General features: G+C 43.7%; 2 protein-coding genes across 1 annotated transcript; both read left to right on the forward strand.

Moving 5' to 3' along the window:
• The window catches only part of LOC118085572 (zinc finger protein 420-like), a 148367-nt gene that overhangs the window by 89816 nt on the left and 35940 nt on the right, over positions 1–22611 (forward strand).
• LOC132591964 (zinc finger and SCAN domain-containing protein 31-like) lies at positions 3340–8493 on the forward strand. The gene is made up of 3 exons (XM_060273301.1): positions 3340–3452; positions 4411–4898; positions 8450–8493. The coding sequence occupies exons 2-3, from the start codon at positions 4502–4504 to the stop codon at positions 8491–8493; spliced, it is 441 nt and encodes a 146-aa protein (XP_060129284.1). The 5' UTR covers positions 3340–3452; positions 4411–4501.

The raw sequence follows: 22611 nt of genomic DNA on the forward strand, positions 1-22611 counted from the left end.
CCCGCCAAAACACCAATAAACAAGCAGAAGCAGCAGCGGCAAGAGGAGCAGACGGAGGAGGAGGAGGAGGGTGGGAGCGGGAGGGGGAATGTTCCCGCTTGTCTAACAGCTGTCTAACCCGGCTGTCCGCACTGGCAACAGCAGCGGCCACAGCGCCTCTTGCCGCTGGCATCTTTGGCCATGGACAGATTGGTAAAACCGGGAACTGTCCCTGGGAACCGGGGACGTCTGATAACCCTACATTATACAGCTTTAGGAGAAACCAGGCCTTTGGCTGATTGACATCTAATGCCCTTTAAAAATGTGGTGTTTTTATGTTGTAACCATCCTGAGACATGTAGGTGTAGGGAATAGGCACCAACTAGGGGTCTTTGCCCCCCCCAATAAAATATTTGAGGAGGCCAACCCCCCCCGTTTTTCCTGTGTTTTTTCAAACACAACCTTTTATCCTTCCGCAACTTGCCATTCTTTCAATTTGCCCTCTTAAAAATAATATAAAAAAAACAATATGGAAAAAAATACAAGAAAATATAAACGTGGACAGGTCCCATCTTTGTAGGCCAAACACAAAAGTTGCTTTAAAGCAGGGTTTCCCCAACTTGGGTCCCCAGCAGCTCCTGGACTACAGTTCCCATCATCCCTCCCCATTTGTCCTGAGCACCCCAGAGCCAGCTGCCTCGACACGGATTTTGAAGTCGGCCAGCACCAGCAGTCGGGGAGTCCTGAACTCCGCCTGTGAGACCAGCTCTGTCAGCTCAGGCAGGGAGACCATGGAGGGCAAAGGAAGCGGGAAGCAAAGAAGGGACAAGGGAGTTCCGTCTCCAAGGTGTGGGGCTTACCTTCTCTTCGATCAGGCCACAGGTAGGCCAACTCTGGCCGAGCTATTACATTCTGCAGAGGAAAGGAAAATCTGGGTCAGATGACACTACAAAACCCACCTTGGATGGCTGCACCCACCTTGGACCCAATCCTTTGTCCCAGAGGACCACCCTGAGCCCTGCAGCCTCCTGGGCAGAGGTGGAAGGGCAGCAGCAGGAAAGGGGGCAGGAAAAGCCTCTGGCCTCATCCTGGCACCCAGGAACACACATCGCATCATCTGCCTTAAAAGTCACTTGGGGATGTGCTATTGGGAGGATGGAAGCAACCAAAGAAATGAATGCAGGAATGCAAGATACTTACTTTGAGCTGGAATAAGTGCTGTTGGCGCTAGTTTCCGCTCTTCCCCATTGTCACAGAGGGCGTATCCTCAGAGGTCCTGCGGGAGGAAAGAGCCTCAGAGTCAGGGGCCAGTCTTGGGAAGTGCTAGGAGCTGTCTGATAAGGAGACAGGATTCCTCAGTGCGGGTGTGATGCCTTGTCCTGCATTTTCCTTTATTGAAATAAAACTATCTGAAGTTATCTTTGTGTGTGTGTCCATTTGTAGACTCAGTAGGTGGTGCTGGGAAGTATTTTGACACTTGTGGGTGGTACAAAGTCAATTTGACAGTTTTGATACAAACTGCTACAAAGTTTAGAAACAAATACAAAAGTATAAAATGAATAAAAACAGAAAGGAAATTGATACAAAGATTGAACTCCAGTGACCAACATGTGGAAGGAACGTTCAGTTTGAAGGGCAATGTTTAAAGGCAATAGGCATACCAAGCAGGGTTCATAAATTTATCTTTGAATCTCCTCTCTGGTCATGGATTCTTTTATAGCACTAGCTAAATATCTAAAATGCCCATCCAAGCCTAACTCTGACCCCCACCCTAACCCCGGCCCTAAGCCTACACCTAACCCCAAGTACTCTGTACAAAAGAAAAATATACAAAATATTTACAAAATAGGCAGAAATGTGCACAAAATAAAAAGGTAAAATAAATAAAATAAAAATATTAAAATAAATAGCAAAATATTAAAATAAATAAATAAAAACAAACAAATAATTAACCATGAAAACTCACCCATGTCAACAATATCAGCAGGCTGAAATTAATAAAATCAACCAAAACAAAAGCAACAGTAGTGAGGGGGAAGGAGGGCTCTGAGCTGCTTTGTGCAATATAAATAAAATATTATAATATAATATCAATCAAATAAAATTAATAAATGAAATAAGAAAAAAATAAGAAATTAAGAATATAAGAATCCACTGAACGCCTAGCCTAATCCTTCGTCAACCACCACCAACTGCAGAGTGGGGGGCAAAAAGCCCAGCCAGCGGGGAGCAGGTCTGAGGGGGTCCCATCCCTGTTCTGGTTCTCTCCAAACTTGGCTTTCTACGGGAATGGCTCCCCATGCCCTGAGCCAGTAGGGTCCTTCTCTCTGGCAGACGGACAACCCCTTCCCCAAAGCCCCTCTCTCCCCCAATTCCCCGGGGGGGGGGGTCCCCCACACCACCCATCACTCTCCAGGATGGCTTTGGCCGTCTCCTGCTTGTTTGGAGCCCCTGAGCTGAGCTGCCTGGCAGTTCTGAATCAGAACGTGGCTCCCCAGGGCACCTGCCTCTTTCAAAAGGAGAACACTCACCTGATCAATTTTTAATATAATAATAATAATAATTTATACCCCATGCATCTGGCTGGGTTTCCCCATCCACTCTGGGCGGCTTCCAACAAAATATTAAAATACAACAGTCCATCAAATATTAAAAGCTTCCCTAAACATAATAGCAACATACATCCATTTTCAGTCCATTGAATTAGCAATTAAGCATTTCTGGAAAGGCAAATGGCATACTTTTGTATATTAGCAGAAAAAGCGTGCATAAGAAAGTATTGCTCATTTTTGATGAGAATAGGATTTATTTATTTTGAGCTTTGCTTGGTTCCTCCTTGGTAGCCAGTGCAATGGTTTCAGCAGTGCTAGAACTCAGGACCCGCTGCCTTGAGGGGCATCTGAGAGCAGTTTGGCAGGGGAAAGGTCTCCCTTGGGAGGTGGTGGACTCTCCTTCCTTGGAGGTTTCTAAGCAGAGATCGGACGGCCATCTGCCATGGATGCTTGAGCTGAGATTCCTGCATTGCTGGGGTTGGACTAGATGACCCCAGGATCCCCTCCTCTCTCTCCACTCCTGAATTCGAGGAGGAGGTTCCTTGCCTCCTGCAAAGCCCTTTTCCCTGCAAGCTGTTCCTCTGGTTTCCGGCCAAGGGAGGGAGATGCTTAGATATCTCACCCCCAAAAGGATATCTGGGCATTGGCGTAGCCCGAGGGGCAGCTGCACCCCTAAATCCATAAAAAATAATAAAAAGCCGAGGTTCTGCCAAGCGAGAGAGGGCTGAGCTGGGTGGACCCGGCTTTGCAAGGGTTAAAGGGAACAGAGCTGCCTTCCTTGAGAGCACAGGAAGCAAGGGGGGGGCAGGTCCTCCAGAGCCAAGGCCCCTCCCTCCCCAGTCCTTTACTGCAAGGAAGGGGGGGGGGTTGCTTGGGTGTCTCTCCTGCAAGGGTTGCATCGCTGTCCCCTCCTGGGATCTGGTGAGTCTCCTCTCCCCCCCCCCCGGAGGGTGCAGTGGGGTGGGGGTCCCAGGACTTCTCCCTTCTTCAAACAAAGGAGTCCCTAGGACGTTAACTCTGTGTGACATCACTCAGCCTCATTGCACAAAAGAGGAAACATGAGCAAATGGTTTTCCAAAGCTGTACGAGGAGGTGGACTAGTCTCTCCCCCTCAAAAAAGCCCCACGCGGAGGAAGGAAGGAGAGGTGGGAGAGAAAGGACAGGAATAAAGAGAGGGATCCCAGCCCATAGTCTGGCTGCTGCATTGCAAACCAGTTTCCCAGTCGTCTCCCAGGGCAGCTCCACACGGAGGCCACTGTTGTAGCAATCCCCTCGCACCCAGAGCATGGCGTCCCAGGACCACATCCTCTCTGTCCCAAAGGGATTGTTGCTGGAAAACCAGGCAGAAATGGGCACTGCTACTCACCAAGCCTCCAGGGACCGTGGCATCAATGGCTGTATGTATTTTTAGAATTATAAAGATAAAAAATTCCTGCCTAAATTTCCAGGGAGATGTCTTTGGCCATGCCCACTTGGCCCGCAGGGGTTTGGTCAGATACATACCTGGCCCTCAGAGCAAAGAAAAAGGGACCCCACCCCAGGAGTCTGTCTCGAGAGCGGCAGAGAGTCCAATTGTAAGAAAAGGGGACAGAAGAAGGGGGGTGAGGGGGGGAGCAACTCCTGAGGGCCCCTGGGTGAGGACCCCCACTAGAGCCAAGCATCCATTTTTCACAAGATGCAAATAATTCCCTTGTCAGTCAGTTCTGACTTCATGCACTGACTGGAAGGCAGCAGAGACCAGGTTGATTAATCTCACATAAATCCCTTCAGTTGTCTCCACATTTTGGTTCCCAACAAGATTCACCCATGCTTGCTCAGGGAACCATTATTTTCCCCTGTCCTACAAATTCTGTAACAGAACAATGTATTTGCTTTGTAGGATTTCCTAGAGCTTCTCGTTAAGACGGACAGAACTTGGCAGAAGACCAAAGGGTTCCTTCCGATCTCTTAGAGGCTTCCTGAGAGCACAGATGGAAGAGCGAGATTCAGCTGGCCCTGCAACCATAAGAGGCCATGCCAACCAAACTGGGAACAGTGGGGGATTCTGGGAAAAAACAGTGCAGAAGATCCTGGGTGAGGAGGACACCCTCCGCTCAGAGGTGCAGAGCCAGCAGTTGAGGCAGTTCTGCTGCCAGGAGGCCAAAGGACCCCGAGAGGTTTGCAGCCGACTCTACCACTTTTGCCACCAGTGGCTGAAGCCAGAAAGGCACACGAAAGCTGAGATGCTGGACCTGGTGATCTTGGAGCAGTTCCTGGCTGTCCTTCCCCCGGAGATGGAGAGCTGGGTGAGGGAATGTGGAGCAGAGACCAGTTCCCAGGCGGTGGCCCTGGCCGAAGGTTTCCTCCTGAGTCAGGCAGAGGAGAGAAAGCAGGTGAGAGAGACTTTCCTCTGGATACTCCCAAGGGTCTCCAAACAGGACAGAGAACATCCCATAATGGTCTACTGATGGCCCATGCGTTTTCTGGGAAAGCATCCATGGAATGAGATCTCACACCCTTCAAGTCTTTGTCATTCTCTTTCTAATATTTCTAACCATTCTCTGTTTTGAATCCTTGTTTCTTTTTTAGGGAAAGGATCGTTTTGCAGAAATGGACCTGGATTCCTGTGAGGCAGAGAGGCCTCCGTTGGACACCAGAGAGAGGCCACTGGGTAAGGAGGAAGGTGGTTTTTCTCCCTTTGGTCTCATTCTGTTGGTTTTCCAACTCATCTGAGGGTTCTTTTCCTCTTGTTTTGGGGGGAGACAGGTGGGAATAAGGGTCTGGGGTGGGGAGATGTATTTCTGCACAGCAAACATATGAAATGGGCACAAATGTCCAAATGCTCTCAGCAGGTAAGGCTATCTCAAAGGCCCATCTTTAGTTAGGGATGCCCTGCTACCAGAACAAGGGACCCGAAAAGTATCAAGAATTATAGACCAATTTTACTGCTGAATACAGATTATAAAATTTTTGCAGGTGTATGGCAAACAGGCTGAATTTTTTTTTTGAATAGAATAATAGGGACAGATCAAAGTGGCTTTTTACCAGGGAGACAGATAAAAAATAACATATGGATAGTGATTGACCTTTTAGAATATATTGATATGAAACCAAGTAATAAGGTAGAATTCCTCTTGGTAGACGCAGGGAAGGCTTTCAATAGCGTGACCTGGAATTTTTTAGTTCACACTATAGAAAGTTTGAAACTAGGAAATAAATTTATAAATGGAATTAAAATGATCTACAAAAATCAGAAAGCTAAATCTATATATATAGATTTAAAATAACTGAAGAATTTAAAATTGAAAGAGGCACCAGACAACGGTTCCTTCTATCTCCACTTCTGTTCATTGCAACATTGGAAACACTCTTAATGAGGGGTCAGCAACCTTTTCCAGCAGTGGGCCAGTCCACCGTCCCTCAGAGCATGTGGTGGGCCGGACTATATTTTTTTGGGGAAATGAATGAATTCCCATAAATGCCCCATAATTAACCCAGAGATACATTTTAAATAAAAGCACACATTCTACTCATGTAAAAACACGCTGATTCCCTGACTATCTGCGGGCCGGATTGAGAAGGCGATTGGGTCGCATCTGGCCCATGATCCTAGAGAGGGTTGCCTACCCCTGCTCTTAAAAGCGATGAGAAAAGATCCAAAAATAAGGGGTAACAGACGATATAAAGTTAAAGCATTCGCAGATGATGTGATCATCATTACAGAAACCCCAGAGGAAGGAATACAGGAAGCCTTAAAGAAAATGAGAATATGGAGAAGTCTCTGGATTAAAGTAATATGAAGAAAAATCTAAATTATTAACTAAAAACATGGGGGGAAAGGAACAGGAAGAGCTAGAAAGAGCAACAGGCCTAAAAATTACGACCAGAGCAAATTATATGGGGATTTGGATTACTAATAAAAATACTAATTTGTTTAAGGATAATTATATCAAAAAGTGGAAGGCGATAAAAGGAGATCTAGATAAATGGAGTAAGTTAAATCTGTCCTTATGGTGTAGAATATCTATGATAAAAATGTCAATTCTCCCGAAAATGCTCTTTCTTTTCCAGACGGTCCCAATAATTATTGGCACAAAATGTTTTAAAGGTTGGCAGACCTAATTTCATGTGGCAGGGTAAAAAGCCAATTCAAATTGTTGACGGAGCCTAGAGAAAGGGGAGGGTTCGCGGTTCTGGATTTAGGAATATATTTCGAGGCCGCATGAATGATATGGTTGAAAGATTGGATGTTACTTAAGGATACTGAGGTTCTGGACTTGGAGGGCTGGGACAAAGTATTTGGATGGCATGGCTACTTCAGACATGAGAATATAAAAGCACATAGAGGCTTTACTAACCATTTGAAGTCTGGGAAAGGAACAGGCTTCCGGTCCGTCGCGCCGAGGAAGGAGGACGCAGGGACTTCGAAGTCCCTGGCCTCTCGGAGGGGGGGGGGAAGCCCGCAGGGCGAGCGGACTCCCCACAAAAGCACCGGGAAGAGCGTCCCGGTGACTCACGACCCATCCGTTCCGCGAATCCTCCGCTGCCCGAGAGCTCAGTAGAGCGATCGAGAGTCAGCGGAGTGGAGTCGTGGGAGCCATTTTGGGATCCATTTTACCTCCGAGAGGCGAAGCTCCGAGTCTTCACCCGGCAAGCGGCGGATTCTTCCAAAAAATATAAGAGACTTATACAAAGTAAGTGAAATTTACATTTGGACTTTTAAAAAATTAATCTCGAAAATAGGAGAGATTTTAAAAAACGGAAGTCGATCTCTTCCTATTGGCTAATTGGGAGGCGCATTAAATATCCTCAAGCCGAAAAAGGAAAAAAGTTTTTGGATTGTGAACCCGAGAGAAAGAAAGACTTTTTCAACCCTTCTCAGCTCCCGAGTCCGGCACCCCTTGAGGTTCAGCATTAATAAGGGGAAAGTATTTTGACAGCTGTCAAAAGCTGTCAAAAGCTGTCAAGTTGCTAAAAGACTAAGGAAATTTATTGCGTTGCTGTGGAAGTAAAAATTTGGAATTGGGACTGGACTTTTGATGGAGTTAAAGACAAAAGAGAAGATCAGCCAAGATGGAGCCGACCGTGTAAAAGCAAGGAATTTTCCAGCACCCTTTGCCCTCTATCTTCTGCCTGTCTGCGGTTAAGAGAACTATGAAAACAAAGTATTCTCAAGCCTTCCAGGTGGCTGTGCTGAATTATCTACAAATATGGGAGGACATTTACAAGGAACGACAACATCCTAATGGATCATTATTAGAAAATTAGGTTCAAGACCAGGATTTGGACAATTTTGACTCTGATAATTTTGACTTTGAGACAGAGTATAAGGAGCAACAATTTGATGACAAAGAAGAAGGTGATCTGGACCATAAAAAATACTTTGCGGATGAGGTAAAACAAGGATTTGAAAAAGAAGAACAGAGTGATAAGGAGAAGCAAACTGAAATGAAGATTAATGGAAAGAAGGAACCTGGAGGGACTGAAGTGGGGAGTTATGTCATTGTGGGAGAGGAAAGGCAGGGGGAGGGGGGAATAGGGGTCTGGAGTTGCAAGGGGGAAAGAACTGGTGTGGGGTGAGAATTCTAGCTTAAAGGCTTTTTGGTTTTTGAATGACGGTTTCTGACATCTTGGCTTGCTTAAGGAATGCTGATCCAATTGGGGGGAAAGATATCGGGAGGGGGGAAGGAGAGTGTTGTAAAAATTGACCTTCCTGGAGGAAGTTTGGAGATGGGCTGAGGAAAGAATTTTTGGATTAATATGAAAAAGTTTGTGTTTAGATAGGTGTTTGAGTACAGAGCTGCCTGTCTCTCTCTCTTTACTCGGTGGCACCCAGTGGCAGGGGGTGCACTGGGGGGAGGGGAGGGGGTAGAGGGAAACCCAGACACAAAAAATGGAACCTTTGAAGTGCTGGGCCCCGTGAGTCCCTCTTGTGGCAGAAGAGGGCTCGTGGGAGGCCGGCACGAAGAAGGAGGAGGATTAAGTTAATAGGGTAAGAATAAGATTTTGAATTAGAGTAGAAAACCCGCCATAATTAATTAGAGAAGTTAGGAAAACCAGTAGGAAGAGATTTGAGGAAGTCACAATTACAATGTTAAGAAATTAAGATTTGGGAATTTATAGTTCTTTTTTTCCTTTTCTTTTTTCTTTTTTTCTTTTTTCTTTTTCTTCTTTCTTTTTTATTGTCTTTTCGTTGTTGTTTTTTGTTAAATTGGATTGTTATGCTGAAGAATCAACTGGGGGAAAACCAAGCCTCAGAGAACCTCCATCCCTGTCCTCTCAGTGGCAGGGAGGGGATGAGGGGGGAGGAAGGAGGGGGGAGGTCAAACCCAGCCAAAAATGGACCCCTTTGGTTCCCAATGCTCACAGGTACTACTGGTGGCGGAAGTGGTCTTGTGGGTGGAGGGAAATTGAAGGGACAGAGTCTACATTCTGTTATGTTTGTCTTCTTTGTATAAAAACTAATAAAAATTATTTTTTTTAAAAAAAAAATGAAGTCTGGGAAAGGAACAAAGCCATAGTAACAACTAAAACTCCCAGGTGGCTATCGCCCATAGAATCATCGACTATTCATAGAAATAAAATAAAAGATAATTGGCTACCATGTAGGGAACTCATGGAGGAGATAAATTATTGCCCAAAAGTGAAAAAAATAGAAGAATACTACCAGCTAACAGCAATGTTCGAGAATGATAAAAAAATCAAAGGATTTTGATTTTAAAAAATCGGTATGGGGAAAGGAAATATTATACAATAATCAAAAGACTATCTCAAAAATCTACAACTTGTTAAAGAATGAACAATCAGAAAAAGAAAAGGGAAACGCCATTAAAAAGTCGGAACGAGATCTAGGCCATACAATAGAATACAAAGAGTGGGAAAAATTATGGACAAAAACCATAAACTTCACAGCATGTTATTTAATAAGAGAGAATTATATGAAAATGTGTCATAGGTGATACTTGGCCCTGGAAAGGCTGGCTAAAATGAACAAAACGCACAAAAATAAGTGCTGGAGGTGTATGAAACCAAACGGAACCTTTTACCATATGTGGTGGACATGCCCGGAGATTGGGAAATTTTGGGGCATGATCCATGAAGAGAGAAAGAAAATACTAATAATTACTTATAATAAAAGTCCAGAGGGATTCCTATTGGGAATATTAAATGATGACATTCCAAAAGACAAAGTTAAAATATTCTTATATGTGACATCAGCGGCAAGAATCCTGGTAGCCAAGTACTGGAAAGGGAAACAAATACCGTATTTTTCGCTCCATAAGACGCACTTTTTTCCTCCTAAAAAGTAAAAGGAAATTTGAAAGAGGAAAACATCTATGTGACTGTAAGGGAAAGATCTGGATTATTATGAACTCGGAGAGACGATTTGAATTTTAGAAAAAAGACGGCAGTGGACGGTTGCGAGGAATCCCCAATTTCTTGAAGCATGGGAACCCAAAAAAATTTTCTAGATGATTTGGCATAACATTCGGTTTGATTGATATATATGTGTATAATTTGAAATAATGAATGTGATATAATTGGTTTTAATTGGAAAAATTAATAAAAATATATTTTTTTTAAAAAAAAAAGTAAAAGGAAATTTATGTGCGTCTTATGGAACAATTGTGTGGTCCCTGTAGCTGAATTGCCCAGGGGTGAAAGGCAGGTTGTGCTTTTATTATTATTATTATTATTATTATTATTATTATTATTATTATAGAAAGAGCTAAAGGCTAACAAGATGGAAAGAGAGGGTTGAAAGGAACCCGCTCAGCAGCTGATTGCAAGAGATCGGGGAGGGAGATAAGGGAGCTAGCTCCCTTCTTGGCCCCGCCCAGGCCCCTTGCCCAGGCCTCAATTGTTGTCTGCAGAGGGAGGCTGTTTGTTTCCCCAGTGACATGTGACTGGATGATTAGATTATTGGTCTAGAAACTGTAGAAATGGGCCTGTTTCCTTTCCTAGAGAAGCTGCATAACTGTGAGTTGAACCCCATAAAAACAGGATTTTTTTCCCTTTGCAAGGAAACTCAACAACTTTGAGCTGATCGTGAAAAATGGAGCTTTCCCCCTTTGCCAAAAAAATGCACAACTGTGAGCTGACCCCCCCCCAAATAAACCAGGGCTTTTCCCATTTGCAAAAAAAAGCTGCACAACTTTGAGCTGATCCTCAGAGAAATGGAGCTTTCCCCCTTTGCAAAAGAAGCTTCCTCAAATATTCAATTAGGGGGCAAAGGCACCTAGGCCTCTAGGAGTTGGCAGCTATGCCTAGGACAATTCAAGAAAGCAAAAAAAATAATAATCTTGTTTTCCTCCTCTAAAAACTAGGTGCGTCCTGTGGTCAGGTGCGTCTTATGGAGCGAAAAATACAGTGCCTGCCAGAGAAGAATGACTATGTAAACTTTGTAAACATATTAGGCCTTCTGAGTCTGAAGCATGGGAAGTCTGATTTAAATTTTATAATTTGGTAAAAGATTTGGATTAATTGTTTAATTGATATTTGTATAATTTATATTATTTGTAATTTGATTGGATATTTAAAGTGGAACAATTTAAAATGTATTTCAAAAAAACATGCTCAAGGGGAAGGAATATTGACATCTAGGATTGAGATAACAAGGAAATACAGAAAGATATAACGAGACTAAAATGAAGTGTTGTGAGATCGGTGGAAGTCTTTGTTTTAGCAAACTTTGGTTCTGTAACGATGAATATGGTGTTGGGAATATCTTTCTTGTCTGTCTTTCTTTTTCTTCTTTGTCCTTTACCTTCGTTTCTTTTCTTTTTCCTTTTTATTTTCTTTCATTCTTAGTTTCGTGTTTTAATCTGTAAGATTTGGAATGGTTTCTTCCTTGTTTTGGCGTACTGTTATATTTTGTTGCTTATATTAATTATTATTATTCAAAAAAGAGAGAGATGCCCTGTTTCACATGTGAGAGAAGCAGGCACTCCTGGCCTCCTGGTTACCTTTTTTCTCTTGCAGGTGACAAAATGATGCCGGCAAGACCTCCTGATCCGTCTTTTCATGGGGGCAGAAGGGAAGCAGCGGCTGTGGAACCAGATCAGGTCAGGGGAAGCTGCCTTGTGGGGACAGAGGCCAAGGGATGGAGCAATGTCATGGACTGGTTGGGCACAGAGGAATGGTGGGAGGTTGCAGCTGGGGAACCAGGAAGAGAAGATGGCTCAGAGCCCAAGAAGTGGAGGTGGAACAAGGATGGGTGGTCAGAGGGGGAAGAGGGAGAAGCTTGGGAAGAGGAGGTGTCAGAAGCTGAAGGGCTAACAGGGCTTAGTGAGCTGGGAGACTCTGTGGCAGAATGCAGTCCAGATTCAGAGGCAGAAGAGAAAGGAGGTGAGTGGGAGGAGGGAGGTGGAGAGGAAGAGGCGAGTCAGAATAAGGCAGAGCCACCGGTGGCTCCCTCTCCTTTTGCCAGAAGCCACCCTCCCTGCTTGTCTGTCAGAGCCAGGATACCCCCTGCATTGCAGGAATCTCTGCTCGATCATCCAAGACAGATGGCCATCCAAAATAGGCTTATTTTTTTTCTAGATTTAGCACTGAAAGCTAAAATTGGTTTCTAAGCAGTGGACAAATGAGAACAAATAGTGGCCTGGATTCACCTAACCAGCCCCAGCCGCTGCCCCCCATTCCTCCCTCTCTCCATGCCCCCATTAAGCCCTTGAATTTGACTCTAGGGCATTGGGATGGAACTCCCCAGAACAGCTCACGAGGAGGGGAGAAAGTGGATCTTTCCATTAGGGAAACTGGAATGCCTTCGTAGGCAGAATGACTTGAAAAACACAAGGTGGAGTACCACCTATTTGCACAAAGACAAATACCCATAATTAAAATGCAGAATAAAATAATTATCAATAAATAAAATGTGCAGCAAAGCAATCCTATTGAAACAACAATGCAATTTACAGGAAGGAAACAGCAGAGCATTGTGTAGCAGATCATATTGATGCTGTCTCAGAGGAGGACATTTCTCCTTTTCTTTTAGGGTCCAGTGTGCTTTGAAGATGTCGCTGTTTGTTTCACGGACGAGGAGTGGGCATTGCTGGATCCTGACCAGAGAGCTCTGCATGAGGACGTCATGGAGGAGAATTGTGGGATCGTGGCCTCTCTTGGTAAGGTTCCCTGTGGGATCATCATATCTGCCTGGAAATTTAAAAAAATACCTGTGTGTGACCAAACTCATATGTTTTCACAGACCTCAACAGTGGCCCCCATAACACCCCGGAACCTAACACCCCACAATAAACAGCAAATTACAGTTTCTTCCTCAAATTATTCCTTTTTCTACCATGATTGGGCTGTTCTGAACTGCCCAGGCCATCTTAAATGTCAGCTTCAAAATTGTTAGGAAAGATAAGTAGCTTCAGGTTTTCTGTTATTGTTTTTGCTCCTGTCAGTCTTGGGTTGACCAAAGAGACGACTGACATTGGAGATGGAGGGGAAGCCATGACTGGGCCAAACAAAATTAATCCCATTAAAGAGCTAGGCTTATTGAATCTCATGTCGTAGTAGCAGTGATGATGATGATGATGATGATGATAATAGTAATACAGTGGTACCTCAGTTTACCAACTTAATCTTTTCCAGAACAGGACTGTTCTTAAATCGAGGTACCACTGTAGTAAGAAAAATAATTTTTTATTCATATCCTGCCCATCTGGCTGGCTTCCAACACGTATATAAACATGAAACATAAATAATAATAATCTGATCCCATATAAAAAGAACATTAACTTTAAAATGAACAACTTATACTAGTGGCCAAATTGTGGAAACCTTTTGTGAAAAGTGAAGGTCCTGTGTGAGTGCCTGGAGGCGGTTGGAGGATGGATGGTGGCTAACAGATTGAGGTTGAATCCTGACAAGACAGAAGTACTGTTCGTGGGGGACAGGAGGCGGGCAGGTGTGGAGGATTCCCTGGTTCTGAATGGGGTAACTGTGCCCTTGAAGGACCAGGTGCGCAGCCTGGGAGTCATTTTGGACTCATAGCTGTCCATGGAGGCGCAGGTCAATTCTGTATCCAGTGCAGCTGTTTATCAGCTCCATCTGGTACGCAGGCTGAGACCCTACCTGCCTGCAGACTGTCTAGCAAGAGTGGTGCATGCTCTAGTTATCTCCCGCTTGGACTACTGCAATGCGCTCTACGTGGGGCTACCCTTGAAGGTGACTCGGGAACTACAACTAATCCAGAATGCGGCAGCTAGACTGGTGACTGGGAGTGGCCGCCGAGACCACATAACACCGGTCCTGAAAGACCTACATTGGCTCTCAGTACGTTTCCGAGCACAATTCAAAGTGTTGGTGCTTACCTTTAAAGCCCTAAATGGCCTTGGTCCAGTATACCTGAAGGAGCGGCTCCACCTCCATCATTCTGCCCGGACACTGAGGTCCAGCACCGAGGGCCTTCTGGCGGTTCCCTCGTTGCGAGATGCCAAGTTGCAGGAAACTAGGCAGAGGGCCTTCTTGGTGGTGGCACCTGCCCTGTGGAACGCCCACCCAACAGATGTCAAAGACTTTTAGAAGACTTTTAGAAGACATCTGAAGGCAGCCCTGATCAGGGAGGCTTTTAATGTTTAATAGATTATTGTGTTGTAATTTTCTGTTGGAAGCCGCCCAGAGTGGCTGGGGAAACTCAGCCAGATGGGCGGGGTATAAATAATAAATTATTATTATTATTATTATTATTATTATTATTATTATTATTATTATACTAGTGGCCAAAATTGGAGAAACATTTTTTTGAGGTTTGATGGTTCATAACACCACTTTTGTGTGGAGTAATAGCATAAGATTATGTATCAATGGAAAGATAATTTAATGAAGAAAGTAATGCAGGAACTTTTATGAAGGAGTATTTATTAGAACAAAAGTCATAAAGAAAAAACATGAAACCTTTGGTAACCATTGGTAAACTTTAGCTTTAATTACACCCTTTCAACGCCTTCCTGTGAAGTGAACCAAGTTTTTAGTTTGCAGCTGTAATAATGTGAAACCAAGATTGAATTATTGCCTCTCTTAATTGGGCTTTATTGCTGGGTTGCTTCTGACTAACAAGTTTCTTTAATCAGCTCCATAGATTTCCGATTGGGTTAAAGTTTGGGCTATTCCCAGGCCATTCTAGCAGTGGAATATTATTATCTTGAAAGGACCTTTTGCACACAGCAGCAACATGACATGGAGCTGAATCCTTTTGATATAGTTAGTTAGTTGGTTAGTTAGTTAGTAAATAAATAAATAAATAAATAGGCATGCTTCAGTATCTGGGAAAAGATCACCTGTGGAACCCTTCAGTTTGGGATCAAGTATTTCATTAATGCATTTTGGGGCATTTATATTCCCATTAATGATGCAAATTCTGCCCATACAAATTTGCTGCCATACAACCCCAGATCATCACACTATCTGGGTGTTTCACGGTTGGTGTAATGCAAGTACGATGTAAATCTTCTCTGATTCTTCTCCTTGCATATGTCCTGCCTCATTCCCAAGCAAGGAGATTTGGGATTCATCGCTCCAAATAACACTGACCCATTGTTCCTCTGTCCAGTTAACATGGGTTTAATCTTTTCAACCTTTGCTTGAGAGAGAACAATGGCTTTCCCCTTAGAATTCTAACATTTAGACCAGTCCTCACACTCAACTTCACATTACATTTTGCCATGTCATCTTGTATACACCCAGATGATTTTCTTCTGTCACGTAGGGACAGTCTCTCCATTATTCGATCGTCACTTGCCCTTGTGCACCTTTTCCTGGAAGTCTGATTCTGTAGTGACTGAGTCCCCATAGACCTCTTCAAAATGTAGAAATGCCAGCTTTGGTTAATTTCCCCCCCAATCTTTCTTCTAATTTCTTCATAAATGTAGCCTTGCTCACTTAATAGTACTATTTTACACGGCTTTCTGGTTGACCAGTCAACTTTTTGTGCCATTTCTATAATAATAATGTTATAATAATTATTTATTATTTATACCCCGCCCATCAGGCTGTTTCCCCAGCCACTCTGGGCGGCTTCCAACATAACATTAAAATGCAATTATCTATTAAATATTTGTATAATTTTATTATATTCTACAACCTCACTAAATAAAACCTCACACAAAAAACCAACCAACTTGATAGCAATCACATAACACACTGACAAAAGTCAACCTAAGCAAGTTGTGCTTCCTTTTTCTGGTTGTTTGGTTATGTCAGGGGGTCTCCTTACAGAGAGCCCCCCCCCATCATTTTCACCAGCTCATCACCCAGCGTCAGCACCAGTAGCGAGTCAGAGGAGAGGAATGAGGAAGTGAGCGGAGTGGAGAGAGGGCTCTCGTATGCTACAGAGCTCTTGCACCGCTCTGAGGAAGAGCTAGGGGAAGAGGAGCTGAGACAGCCATCAGACACAGGGCGTCCGTTTCCCCTGATGCCTGAATTAAGGCATGCTAGCACCCGTAGGGCAAGGGGGCAGCGTTTTGGGGTCCCCAGACTCTTACGCTGGGCGAAGACCAGGAAGAAGCAATTGCAAGGATCTGATACAGACTGAGCAGTAATGTTTCCCGATACTCTTGCACTGTAAATAGAACACAATAAAGCTCTGAAAGAAAGGATGGAGTGGAGCGTCTTTACTCATGAGTAGCCGCAACCTTCTCTGACAGGTTATAACATTTGATAGAATATGGGTAACTGAACAAACTTTGTTGGATTGCATTCTTGATTAAATTTTCTTTCCATTGATATATAATTTTGTTATATTACTCCAAAAGAAGTGGTGTTATGAGCCAGCAAACCGCTGAAATACACTTTCCCCCAAAAATCTTCCACAATTTTGACCACTACTGTATATCAAATAAAGCAACATTCAACAACTCGGGGCCAAGATCAAAGATGTAACAGAACGGCTGCAAGGAATCATAAAACCCTCCGACAAATACCCCTTCCTTTTGGTGCATGTGGGCACCAATGACACTGCAAGCCATAGCCTACATGAGATCAAAAGTGATTATGAGGCTCTGGGCAAGAAGTTGAAGCAATTAAATGAACAAATTGTCATCTCATCTGTCCTCCCAGTTGAACGACATGGCCCAGCGAGAGAGGGAAAAATAGGGGAAGTGAACAACTGGCTTCGCAAATGGTGCAAACAGGAACGGTTTGGATTCTTAGATCACGGTCTGCAGTTTCTTGAAATGGACTTCTGGCCAAGTGATGGGCTGCACCTCACAAAAGTTGGGAGGAATGTTTTTGCCATGAAACTCAAAAACCTCACCAGGAGGGCTTTAAACTGACTTCTGTGGGGGAGGGAGACAGTGGTCCTGAAGGTAGGAGTCTATCAAGTTCTGAAGATGATCATCCAAATGTCAAGGACCACATGGAGCAAAAAGCATGCAGACCTAGTGGTGGGAGAAAAATATCCTTAAATAAGAGACATGGGGGAATGATCAATGGTCTTCAATGTCTGTATACTAATGCAGAGAGCATGGGAAATAAACAAGATGAACTTGAGCTCTTGGTACAGCAAACTAAATACGATATAATAGGCATCACTGAAACCTGGTGGGATGAGTCTCATGATTGGAATGTAGAAATAGAGGGATACAATCTATTTCAGAGAAATAGACCAAACAGGAAAGGAGGAGGAGTAGCGTTATATGTCAGGGATGTGTATACCTGTGAAGAGATCCAGGATTTAAAACTTCAAAGCCAAGTTGAGAGTATCTGGGTCAAAATTAAGGGAGAGAAAAATAACAGTGATCTCATTGTGGGAGTTTACTATAGATCCCCAAGCCAAACTGAGGACACAGATGATGCCTTCCTGGAACAGATGACCAGGCATTCAAAAGGAAGTGAGATAGTAGTAATGGGGGATTTCAACTATCCTGATATTTGTTGGATGTCAAACTCGGCCAAGAGCATAAGGTCGAACAGATTCCTCACTGGCCTTGCAGACAATTTCATTGTCCAGAAAGTGGGAGAAGCAACAAGAGGATCAGTCATTTTAGATCTGGTCCTAACCAATAGTGATGACCTGGTTAGTGGGGTAGAAGTGGCAGGATCATTGGGTGGGAGTGATCATGCTCTTCTGGAGTTTATTGTTCAGCGGAAAGGAGCAACCAAGCATACTAAGACTCAAATCCTAGACTTTAAGAGAGCTGACTTCAGAAAACCTAGGGAAACACTGGGTGAGATCCCATGGACAGAAATACTAAAAGGGAAGGGAGTTCATGATGGTTGGGAGTTTGTTAAAAGGGAGATATTAAAAGCACAACTTCAGGCAATACCAATGAGACGGAAACATGGAAGGTGCCTAAAGAAGCCAGGCTATCTAAAGAACTTTTAACTGAGTTAAGATTTAAAAGGGACATGTACAAAAAATGGAAAAGGGGGGAAATCACCAGAGAGGAATTTAAACATATAGCCAGCACATGTAGAGACAAAGTCAGAAAGCTAAAGCACAGAATGAACTCAGGCTCGCCAGAGAGGTTAAAAGCAACAAAAAGGGCTTTTATGGGTATGTCCGTAGCAAAAGGAAGAACAAGGAAACAGTGGGGTCACTTAGAGGAGAAGATGGTGAAATGCAAACAGGGGACAGAAAGCGCAGAACTCCTCAATACCTTCTTTGCCTCAGTCTTCTCCAAAAAAGAAAACAATGCCCGACCTGAAGAATATGGAGCAGATGATTCAGCAGGGGAAACACAGCCCAGAATAAGTAAGGAGGTAGTACAAGAATTCTTGGCTAGTTTAGATGTATTCAAGTCTCCAGGGCCAGATGAATTACATCCAAGAGTATTAAAAGAACTGGCAGAGGTGATTTCAGAACCACTGGCAATAATCTTTGAAAATTCCTGGAGAACAGGCGAGGTTCCAGCAGACTGGAGGAGGGCAAATGTTGTCCCTATTTTCAAAAAGGGGAAAGAGAGGATCCAAACAATTACCGCCCAGTCAGCCTGACATCAATACCAGGAAAGATTCTAGAGCAGATCATTAAGCAAACAGTCTGTGAGCACCTAGAAAGAAACTCTGTGATCACTAAAAGTCAGCATGGGTTCCTGAAAAATAGATCATGTCAGACTAATCTGATCTCATTTTTTGACAGAATTACAAGCCTGGTAGATGAAGGGAATGCTGTGGATGTAGCCTATCTTGATTTCAGCAAGGCCTTTGACAAGGTGCCCCATGATATTCTTGTAAAGAAGCTGGTAAAATGCGGGCTAGACAATGCTACCATTCAGTGGATTTGTAACTGGCTTACTGACCGAACCCAAAGGGTGCTCATCAATGGCTCCTCCTCATCCTGGAGAGTAGTGACTAGTGGGGTGCCACAGGGTTCTGTCTTGGGCCCAGTCTTATTCAACATCTTTATCAATGACTTGGATGATGGGCTTGAGAGCATCCTGAGCAAGTTTGCAGACAACACCAAATTGGGAGCGGTGGCTAATACCCCAGAGGACAGGATCACACTTCAAAATGACCTTAACAGATTAGACAACTGGGCCAAAGCAAACAAGATGAATTTTAACAAGGAGAAATGTAAGGTACTACACTTGGGCAGAAAAAATGAAAGGCACAAATACAGGATGGGTGACACCTGGCTTGAGAGCAGTACATGTGAAAAGGATCTAGGAGTCTTGGTAGACCACAAACTTGACATGAGTCAGCAGTGTGATGCAGCAGCTAAAAAAGCCAATGCAATTCTGGGCTGCATCAATAGGAGTATAGCATCTAGATCAAGGGAAGTAATAGTACCACTATATTCTGCTCTGGTCAGACCTCACCTGGAGTACTGTGTCCAGTTCTGGGCACCACAGTTCAAGAAGGATACTGATAAGCTGGAACGTGTCCAGAAGAGGGCAACCAAAATGGTCAAAGGCCTGGAAACGATGCCTTATGAGGAACGGCTTAGGGAGCTGGGTATGTTTAGCCTGGAGAAGAGAAGGTTAAGGGGTGATATGATAGCCATGTTCAAATATATAAAAGGATGTCATATAGAGGAGGGAGAAAGGTTGTTTTCTGCTGCTCCAGAGAAGCGGACACGGAGCAATGGATTCAAACTACAAGAAAGAAGATTCCACCTAAACATTAGGAAGAACTTCCTGACAGTAAGAGCTGTTCGGCAGTGGAATTTGCTACCAAGGAGTGTGGTGGAGTCTCCTTCTTTGGAGGTCTTTAAGCAGAGGCTTGACAGGCATATGTCAAGAATGCTTTGATGGTGTTTCCTGCTTGGCAGGGGGTTGGACTGGATGGCCCTTGTGGTCTCTTCCAACTCTATGATTCTATTATTCTAACTCATCCGAATCTAATAATAAATATGTTGGTTAACGAACAACCCCTCCCAACTCCCTTCAGTTCTTCTCCATTTGCTCGTGAGGCTCTAATCCCTTTTTGTTTCCATTGCAGATTGTGATGAATCGGAAATCAAGAACAAAGGTGAACACGACAATATCCCCAGAGAGGAGAAGCCACGTAAAAATTTGGAGTGTGCAGAAAGCTGCAGTCAGAGCTGCCATTCCACTTCCCATCAGCAAAATCTCATTGGAAAGAAATTCTATCAGTGCATGGAATGTGGAAAGAGCTTTAGTTATAGCTCCTCTCTCACTTACCATCAAACAATTCACACAGGGGAGAAACCATATCAGTGTGTGGAATGTGGAAAGAGCTTTAGCAAGAGCTCCTCTCTCACTTCCCATCAAATAATTCATACAGGGGAGAAACCCTATCAGTGTGTGGAATGTGAAAAGAGCTTCAGTCACAGCCACAGTCTCACTTCCCATCAAAGAATTCATACAGGGGAGAAACCCTATCAGTGTGTGGAATGTGGAAAGAGCTTCACTGATAGATCCTCTCTCACTTCCCATCAAAGAATTCATACAGGGGAAAAACCCTATCAGTGTGTGGAATGTGGAAAGAGCTTCAGTCAGAGCTCCTCTCTCACTTCCCATCAAAGAATTCATACAGGGGAGAAACCCTATCAGTGTGTGGAATGTGGAAAGGGCTTCACTGAAAGATCCTCTCTCACTTCCCATCAAAGAATTCATACAGGGGAGAAACCCTATCAGTGTGTGGAATGTGGAAAGAGCTTCAGTCAGAGCTCCCATCTCACTTCCCATCAAATAATTCATACAGGGGAGAAACCCTATCAGTGTGTGGAATGTGGAAAGGGCTTCACTGAAAGATCCTCTCTCACTTCCCATCAAAGAATTCATACAGGGGAGAAACCCTATCAGTGTGTGGAATGTGGAAAGAGCTTCAGTCAGAGCTCCCATCTCACTTCCCATCAAATAATTCATACAGGGGAGAAACCCTATCACTGTGTGGAATGCGGAAAGAGCTTCAGGAAGAGCTCCTCTTTCACTTCCCACCAAAGAATTCATACAGGGGAGAAACCATATCAGTGTGTGGAATGTGGAAAGAGCTTTAGTCACAGCCACAATCTCACTTGCCATCAAAGAATTCATACAGGGGAGAAACCCTATCAGTGTGTGGAATGTGGAAAGAGCTTCAGTCAGAGCTCCCATCTCACTTCCCATCAAAGAATTCATACAGGAGAGAAATCCTATCAGTGTGTGGAATGTGGAAAGAGCTTCACTACTAGCTCGAATCTCACTTCCCATCAAAGAATTCATACAGGGGAGAAACCCTATCAGTGTGTGGAATGTGGAAAGAGCTTCAGTCAGAGAGCCCATCTCACTTGCCATAAAAGAAGCCATACAAATGTCGGAAAAACCATTATACACCTTTAGGAGCCAGGCAAATCAACACCTTATTAACCAGGCATTTGGCTGATTGACATCTAATGCCCTTTTAAAATGTGGTGGTTTTTTGTTTTTATGCTGCATTTTTATGTTGTAACCATCCTGAAACTTGTAGGTGTAGGGAAATATGCGCCAACTCTTAAAGGCCTAGGGGTCTTTGCCCCCCAATAAAATATTTGAGGCAACCCCCATTTTTGTGTGTTTTTTTTAAAAAATGCAACCTTTTATTCCTCCACAACTTTCCATACAATTTCTCTTTTAATTTGCCCTCTTAAAAAAAAAAGTCATGAAGCGAACAAAAACAAGAAAATACAAACGTGGACAGGTCCCATCTTTGCGGGCCAAACGCTAAAGTTGCTTTAAAGTAGGATTTCCCAAACCTTGGTCCCCAGCCGCTCCCGGACTACAGTTCAAGAGAACAAATCAAGAACAAAGGTGACCATGACAAAATCCCCAGAGAGGAGAAGCCACGTAAAAATTTGGAGTGTGGAGAAAGCTGCAGTGAGCGCTCCCATTCCACTTCCCATCAGCAAAATCTCATTGGAAATAAATTCTATCAGTGTGTGGAATGTGGAAAGAGCTTTAGTCACAGCCACCATCTCACTTGCCATCAAAGAATTCATACAGGGGAGAAACCCTATCAGTGTGTGGAATGCGGAACAAGCTTCAGAATGAGCTCCTCTCTCACTTGCCATCAAAGAATTCATACAGGGGAGAAACCCTATCAATGTGTGGAATGTGGAAAGAGCTTCCTTCGGAGCATCGATCTCGCTTCCCATCAAAGAATTCATAAAGGGGAGAAACCCTATCAGTGTGTGGAATGTGGAAAGAGCTTCAGTCAGAGCTCCCATCTCACTTCTCATAAAAGAATCCATACAAAGGACAGAAAAACCATTATACACCTTTAGGAGCCTGGCAAATCAAAACCTTTTTAATCAGGCGTTTGGCTGATTGACATCTAATGCCCTTTTAAAATGTGGTGGTTTTTTGTTTTTATGCTGCATTTTTATGTTGTAACCATCCTGAAACTTGCAGGTGTAGGGAAATATGTGCCAACTCTTAAAGGCCTATGGGTCTTTGCCCCCCAAATAAATTTTTTAAGGCCACCCCCCAGTTTTTTCTTGTGTTTCTTAAATGCAACCTTTTATTATTCCACAACTTTCCATACAATTTCTCTTCCAATTTGCCCTCTGTTTTAAAAAAAGAAGTCATGAAAAAACAAAATACAAGAAAATGCAAACATGGACAGGTCTCATCTTTGTGGGCCAACGCTAAAGTTGCTTTAAAGCAGGGTTTCCCAATCTTGGGGCCCCAGCCGCTCCCGGACTACAGTTCCCATCATCCCTCCCCATTAGTTC

This window comes from Zootoca vivipara, chromosome 4, assembly GCF_963506605.1.
Source record: "Zootoca vivipara chromosome 4, rZooViv1.1, whole genome shotgun sequence".
In the NCBI taxonomy this organism is placed as follows: Eukaryota; Metazoa; Chordata; class Lepidosauria; order Squamata; family Lacertidae; genus Zootoca; species Zootoca vivipara.